Here is an 8,198-nt window from a genome sequence, read left to right as displayed (position 1 = left end):
TTGTTGCGAGAGTATAAAAAGCCTTTTCTGTAAGATTTTTGCCACGGAGAAACGTTTTTACCAGCAGTTTTATGAAATTTTAAATTGCTAAGATAATTTTTTTAAGCAAAACAAATGTTTTGTGAAACCATTCTTCAAATGAAGCCAAGGTCATGAATTCACTTTTATTTTCTTTGTAGACAACAGGCAAATCCGTAAAATTTTTAAGTGAGTGTGGATTCTATGATTACCAGACACATTCGTACAAACAAGAAAGTTATTTACTGATTTTATGTCCCGCAGGCGAGGTTTCTTTTGAGCGTACAATAGTTCTATCAGGTAAATGCTTCCAAAAGAGGCCAGACTCATCGGCATTGTAAATCTGCTCCTTGTTCAAACCTAAATCAGTAATTGTTTTTGTTTAAGTTTTGCAAAAATGGGTTAACTGAATGAGTATTATTCGAAAGTTTTTCGCCACATATTTTCAGTTTTCGTATTATATATACCTATGTTTTTAAAATTTGTGATCCACTCATTGCTAGCACGAAAGTCACCCGGCATTTCCCGTATTTTTGCTTGGAAAAATTTGGCCTTTACCTTGAGCATATCAGTAGTGATAGTTCTTTGCTCGTTGTTTTGGAAACCATTTCATGTGTCCTTTTTCCATTTTTGCATCTTCTGTCCGGTCGCTGCTATATTCAAAGTGTTATAGGAAGAACCGCGGCCTTCGACGCGCTAATTATCCGTTTCCACGACAGTCGGGTCTACGAAAACCGGAACGGACCCGGATTTTTATCCGGCCAAGGACTGTCAACTCGGCAGAATTCTGCCGTTACAACAACAACGCGCTAATTATAGACACGTTCCTGCCGGCCGCTCTGTACCGCCGCAAACGCTACTTCTCGCAATTTTTAAATCTGTAATATCTTCGAAAATAGTCATTATGTCATATGCAATAAGGGACCTTTTCAATGTGTAAACGACATCACATTAGAAACCTCAAAAATAACAGTATTTCTCCACTATTTAATGGATGTTATTACATATATAAAACTTCCTATTCAATCACTGTATCGATTAATCCAAAATATGGCGTGTGTTGAATATCTGGTCAGTTATTGATTTCCCCATCGATTGTTGAATCGGATTTGCGTTCTCCTGACGTTATGCTTTCACTGAGATTCAGCACTTTGCACTCTTTTCATCATCTAGAGTGAATTTACCGACCTTTGTGCCAAAGATACCTTCTTTGTCCACCCTGGAGTTAGCTGGGGCTAGCTCTCATAGGTGCTCTGGAGGATGGAGTCATGTGTAGAAGTTCACACAAGTTAGGAAACTTCTTTGATTGCCTCTCAAATGGGACTGGTCAGAAACGATTCTTTTACATATGGCTCAAGCAACTCACGACTTCCGGTTTTARACCAAGGATCCTTTGGGACAGAACATTGGTTGCTTTATAATTAAAAGCATTAAAAGTAAATYTGCAAGACAAATTTTAATATAATTATGTCCTATGTTTGTTCATTGAAGAAAATGTGGTTTCCTTTATATTTATTTCGCTGGGGTATATCAATTAGTCGAATAAAAAACGTAAAAATCAAAAAGCAGCATTATAAATAATAACCTTTGCTTTTCACATTTGTTCACATATTTTGATAGCATTATAGAAATTTGAAAAAATTATATTGCTACTTATCAAAAATATATTAAAGTAAGCACGTCAAGTTATTTAATTTTTTTTCTTTTTTTTTTTTTTTAGGTAATAATAAATATGTCAAAGCAAGAAAAAGTAAGAACAGGAACAACGGATGGTTGGTTTGAGGGATGGTTCAGCCGTCAAAAGATAAAAAACACCAGCAATAATTCAACTATGCCCATAAAATCAAATATGTTTGATAACAATGAAAGTATTGACCTTCAGGCTCTGGAAAATGATATTCGAACGATGGATGACAGTGAAATAGACTTGAAGTTTTTGGAAATTCTAGAAGATATGAATATCCCTAAAGATAAACGTGAACCACTTCTAAAGAAAACTCTTACCGAAAAGCGCAAAATGGTATTTATGCATCTAAAAGGTAAGTTTTTATTTATGATTATTACTAATTTTATGGTCTAAAAAATATAAATTTGATTTAAATTCAACTAAAATATATTTTTATTATTCACTCTATAAGAATCCAAATAATGTAAAAACCAAAAAAAAAAAAAAAACAATCATAAATATTGCAAAAACCGAGGACCAAAACATATAATGAAGATAAGATAAGATAAGATAAAGAATGCGGATTGCACCGCGACCTAGGGTCTATTGTGCCCACTACTAACTCACAGCGTCTCACTTAGCCCCAGCAAATTGATGAATTCCAATATYCTSCTAGGTGCTAATGAGGCGATGTGATCCCTATTTAGAAACATGGATCCAAGGTCCTTAATCCTGCGTCTGCAGATTGCTGGGCAATCCATTAGCAGGTGTTCTGGAGTTTCGGATTCCCAGTTGCAGAACCGGCAATTTGCGCAAGAAGCTAGGCCCATGTTAAAAAAGTGCTTCTTGAGTTTGCAATGGCCGGTGTAAAACCACTTGAGGTTGTAACCCTTCATTAGCAGCTTTGCGTGAYGCAAGCCAGGAAGTTGTTGCCAATGTATCTCCCTACCCACTGCTGCATCYTTGCGGAACTGTTCCTTTATGGTGTKGRGACCTACCGCTATGAAGGGTTTTGGCCCTACCATGTTGGTGGATCCTGCAGCGCGGGCAAGCTCATCGGCCAGTTCGTTTCCAGCAGTGCCTTTGTGGTGCACTTGGTTGCATTCTGCCAGACTATTCAGCCGATCTATACACTCCTGCACCAATAGCGATTTTACCTCGTATGATGAGATCGCCCTGAGTGCCGCTTGGCTATCGCTTACGTTCGTTGCGATAGCCGCGATGGAGGTTTAGCTCTACGCACCGACTTATAGCAAATACCTCCGCTTGGAATATGCTCGGAAACCTTCCTATAGGCATGGAGAGTTTTGCACGTGGTCCTGCGACCCCTGCACCAATTCCCTCCGAAGTTTTCGAGCCGTCGGTGTACCACCTGATCGAGCTATCCCTGAGTAGTAGCTCGAGAGCGGAGTCGCTCCAATCGGCCTTGTTGCCGAGGGTGGTCTTGACATATAATGAAAATATCTAACTTAAAAAAAAAATATTTTTTTAAGTTAGTTAAGGGGGTATTCTACTCTAGAAATCATGTTTTGGACAGTTTTTTKAAAAAAAAACCAAAAATATTCTTAATATCCATTTTTTATGGTGTTTTTATTGATATCTTAAGAATACAGAAAAAAATATTAAAAATTAAAATAATTAGAGGGGGGCGCACCCTGGTGACATTGATCTGACTCTCCTGGTGGTCTGAAAAAAAAAATCAAGGAATTCTTAATCAGTAGGGATGCTGTTATAACCCCTATTTCAGAGAACACGATTTTTTTTTTTAAATGGCGACTGCTTGAAAATGAAAATAATTTTTTACGCTTTTTTTTTGAAATTCATGAATTTTTTTTAAATATTAAAAACGAGGGATTATATAAAGATAAAGGATTATGTAAAGCAGGTTCACACAAAATTTCAAGTAAATCGGTTGTATAGAACTTGAGATAATGCCGRTACCGTGTGGAAAAAAGTAGTTTCGAGAARAACGCGTTTAAAAAAGTGAGTCTACCTACCTACCGGGCTAGGTACTGCGTCACTAAAGTAACTGTAGCTCTTAAAATAATTTTAATTTTTAAAAATCCTTTGGAGGATATGTTCTTAAGGGTCTAAACTTTAAATATATGGATAAAATCGAATTTTTCAAAATTCTACAGTAAAATACCCCCTAATGGAAAAAAATGCTATATAACTAGTGTGGCGTTTTGCAAACTGAATATGATCTCATCTTTGTCGTTCACTTTTAAAATTACAGTTAACTCATCAAACTGGACAATGTTATGCTTTCCTCTTTTCTGAAAGTACGTATAATTGCATTTGATATTATGCAACAAAGTTTTTACATAAATGGAGAATAAAAAAAGTAAACAACACATACAATATTTTTCTCATAACAAAAGCGCTAAACGAAACGAATATATTCGAAATTGAATTATCTGTGAATATCATACCAAACTTAATACGGCGAAAGGAGTGATATTTTCTGCAGCTTTAACAAACCTTTCAGAAAAAAAATAAAATAACAACTTATGGATCAAAATGTAATCAAAGTTAATAAAATATAAAAAAAAAAAAAACAAATAATGGATATGTAAATACTCCTTTGCATATCTTATTATTAGACTTATACCAGCTCCCTAAATACTTAAAAATTGGCCCTAAAACTATTCAAATCAAACCTTATATTCTTAAACCTCGGTCATACAAAAGACAGRTGTACCAACACTCCCGTTTGTGGCACATGAGCCTTGCCCCCAGCACTCAGAGGTAATAAAGTGTACTTAAATTAAATGTATTAACTGTAATTCTCAGTAAAGTATAAAAAATGCCCAACTTATTTTAAAAATTAAGAAATCCTTAAATATTCTACAATAAACAGAATGTCAGGTCAAGAAGCAGTAACAATTGTTCATCAGACTACTTCACAAAGAAAACCCCAATAGAATCACTGGAACTAACCAGAAGAAGAAATAATCACAGCAACAACAACAATCAAAAGTAACGAAACTCTGCAAAACAAAATCAATGACTATACCAAAATCTATTGCTGACGATACAACTATAAAACACAAACCTTATATAAATTAATTAAAATACTCAGAGTTTAATCTACCAATGAAAATTTATCATAACATTACCACTCATCCCAGCAATTAAAATAACAAAATCCTCCCAATAATAACTTTATTGTAACTCCTACTGGCTCCACAACAATACCCAGATCATTAAATTTTCAGGAAGAAACCGAACCAACTATAATGCAGCAATTTTACCGAAAACAATTATGTGTAACAGAATAATAAGGCTACAAACACCAATGAGATTCTTTCTCAACTTCACTAGAATGACCAGTAAAATACAATAACAGATTCTTATACTGAATTACTATACTCATATCTCCGTTCATTTTTTGTAATGAAAGTTTTTCAGTGGAATATCATAGGTTATTGGAGCAATTGCAATAATTTGGAGATATTCGTAGCGGAATTCCCACCTCATATCATAGCATTGCAAGAAAAGCATATCAATGTGGCATTGATAACAACAAAATGTCCAAAAGGGTATAATATTTATCTTCACAATACGAACATGAAAAATAATCAGTGCAAACGCCACTAATTCAAAAATTCAAATAGCTTCTACCCAAGCGAAAGTCTCAGTCTATAAATTTAAATATACAGTATTTACCTACCATCAATTATAAAAATTTCTCCCAATAAGTTGAATACTGATACTAATTTTGCGAACAATTTAATATTTTGCGATACCAACTCCAGAAGAATAATGTTTGAAAGTTTCATACTACAAAATAATCTGTGTATTCTTAACAACCGCAAATATATTCACTATTCCACTCACTACACTTTATCTGCTATTGACATTTCAGCATTATCCCATGTAGCATGTAGTTTTTGTTTTTATCGAAAGAGATAAATTGTGATATGTCCGGTAGTGATCATAATACTCAATTATAGGAAAAACCATAGATTCAAAAGGACAAACGCAAACTGGCCTCTCTTTTCTAATGATTAGAAATAAAAGAAGATCAATATCCGCATACTGATAACATTAATAAACAGACGCTGTTAGGCTAGCAGGCAATGTGAGTATTCCGTAATCTAAACCCAACAAGAAGAGATGTAATTCCTGTTGGTGGATAAAAGAGCTGCAAGAACTTAGAAACAAGAAAATGAAATACTGGCATGGTCTAAAAAATAACTTGACCTTACATAACCTGCTCAACTATAAGAAATGTAATGCTCTTTTTCGTAAAAAAGTTAAGAGACAAAAACTAGCCCTTATCAAAAATTTATGGCTCATATCAGCCCAAACGCCAATACAAAAACACATCTTCTCGGCATTGAGGCAATTAAATGATCTATGGTTTTCATCGGAATCGATTGTCAAGCTTTGTGGAGTCTATTAAAAAGTTCATCTCCATTTATCTTTGTTCCTGTCTATGCGCCTGTTAACTAGCCCCTACAAGTTTTCAATACGGTTTTCCATTTACTAATATGCCAACGCTTGGCTTTGTTTCTTATTGAAACCATCGGTCTGTATGCGGGACGACAACCTCTTACTTAAGCTTTTAAGAGGTGCCTACGCACACTTCTTGTGAATATTTTTAAGTCTAAATCTTTAATGATTTGTGATGGGGCAATATCAGTATCTTTTCACTAGTTGTACTATTAAGTTGTCTATTCTTTGGCTCCTTTTGCGTTCGCGACCTCCTCGGAGATTAACAGAAGCTTCTTTTTTATTGTTCGCGCAATTGTACTTTTGTGCATTTCATAATTTGTAGAAATGCTCTTATGTGCCATTTCTTTCTTAAAATCGGAAATAATTTTCTTTCGAAGTTCTATTTCATATTTGTCTCTTTCCATTTTGAATAAAACAAAAATCACGTTGATTTGCCCGAATTATCACAAGAATTTATTCATAAAAATTAACGATATTGCGTAATTTTCAATGCGAAAGCTCAATAATAACGGAAAAACACAGCTATAATAGTGTTACTTGAACTCAAACTCAGAGTTGCAATTGTTTTGTTCACGTAATTTAGTAGTTGAAATCAAAATTAAATTTTTTCTTTTTTTTTTATCAATGAAATTGGTTTGTCTAAAAACGTTAAATGGAGGATGGAGTCATGTGTAGAAGTTCACGCAAGTGCGGAAAGTTTTCTGATCGCCATTCACTTGGGAGTGGCCAGAAAAGGTTCTTTTAGATATGACTCAAGCAGCTCACGACTTCCCGTCCTTGACCAAGTATCCACTGGGTAGCCTAAGAACATCCGTTTGAAGGCGAGCTAAAGTGAGAAGGCGAAACATTCCCTGCATAGGGTTGTGCGCTGGGTTTGGGACCCGCAACGTAAAAAAACCACCCCAATGACAACGCAACAACAGCCTCGGATGAGAAGACCCCACTTTTGATGATAACCATGGCAAACGAAATAAGGAATGCAAATTGAGGGCATGAACCAGGAATGTCCGGTCCCTTAATTGGGAAGGTGTCGCTGCCCAGCTGGCTGATGTCCTCGTGAATATAAAGGCTGACATGACTCCGTCCAAGAAATGCGATGGACGGGACGAGGACAGAGACGAGTGACTTATTTTATTTACTACAGTGGCCATATAAAGGAGTGCAAGTTTGGTGAGTGATTCGTTGTGTTAGAGAGACTCTGTCGCCGAGTACTATGGCTGAGTTCCAAGTTGCATGTTGCTTTGCATTGTTGCGATACCGATACCGAATTTATACATAATCAACAATGCAACCCTACTGCTTTGTTTCAATTTGCTTTGTATCAACTTTGACATTTTGTCACAATTGTTTTCAAAACAACCAACAGCTATGGCGGCAAATGTGAATATAAATTTATTTATTAACAATTTTTTAGATTTATGTGAAAGTGGCCGCAGCAACTCCACGATAATCATTAAAAATCATTTGAAAAAGAAGAGAAATAACAAAAAGCGGCATTGCTTGGATTATTCAATGGAAAAATATTTCGGTACTCAATACTTTGCATATCGTAAGCAGTTTGACTTTAAGGAATTCTATACTTCGTACTAATGCAAAGCAACATGCAACTTGGAATTCAGCCTATCATTCACTCCGGTGAATGAACGTCTAGCCACAATCCGAATCAAAGTGAGGTTCTTCAACATATTGCTGACCTATGTGACCAAAGATGCCTTTTATGTGTGCTTGGAGCGCACTTATGAAAGCTGCCCCTGCCACGATGTCAAAATCGTGCTTGGCGACTTTAACGCCAGGGTGGACAAAGAAGGTATCTTGGCACTACGGTCGGTAAATTCAGCCTCCACGAGGAAACATCCCCAAATGGGTTGAGGTTGATCGACTTCGCCGGGGCCCGAAATATGGTTATCTGTAGTACTAGATTCCAGCTTAAGAAGATACATCAAGCTACCTGGCTGTCTCCGGATCGAAGAACAACCAACCAGATCGATCATGTTGTGATAGACGGAAGACACGTCTCCAGTGTTTTAGTGCGCTCTCTCTCTGTGCAGCAAAA

At 36.0% G+C, this 8,198-nt stretch overlaps 1 protein-coding gene across 1 annotated transcript in view; it reads left to right on the top strand.

The window, feature by feature from the left end:
- Positions 1–8,198, top strand: part of LOC108973009 (protein diaphanous) — a gene marked incomplete in the record, with an annotated part of 109,811 nt that overhangs the window by 4,847 nt on the left and 96,766 nt on the right. The window contains 1 exon segment of the mRNA XM_018939998.1: positions 1,739–2,057. Coding sequence (XP_018795543.1) covers positions 1,751–2,057 — 307 coding nt within the window.

The sequence above is a fragment of the Bactrocera latifrons genome, unplaced genomic scaffold (assembly GCF_001853355.1).
Source record: "Bactrocera latifrons isolate USDA-ARS-PBARC rearing strain unplaced genomic scaffold, ASM185335v1 scaffold_449, whole genome shotgun sequence".
Classification (NCBI taxonomy): domain Eukaryota; kingdom Metazoa; phylum Arthropoda; class Insecta; order Diptera; family Tephritidae; genus Bactrocera; species Bactrocera latifrons.
This window is presented reverse-complemented; position numbering and strand designations above follow the sequence as displayed.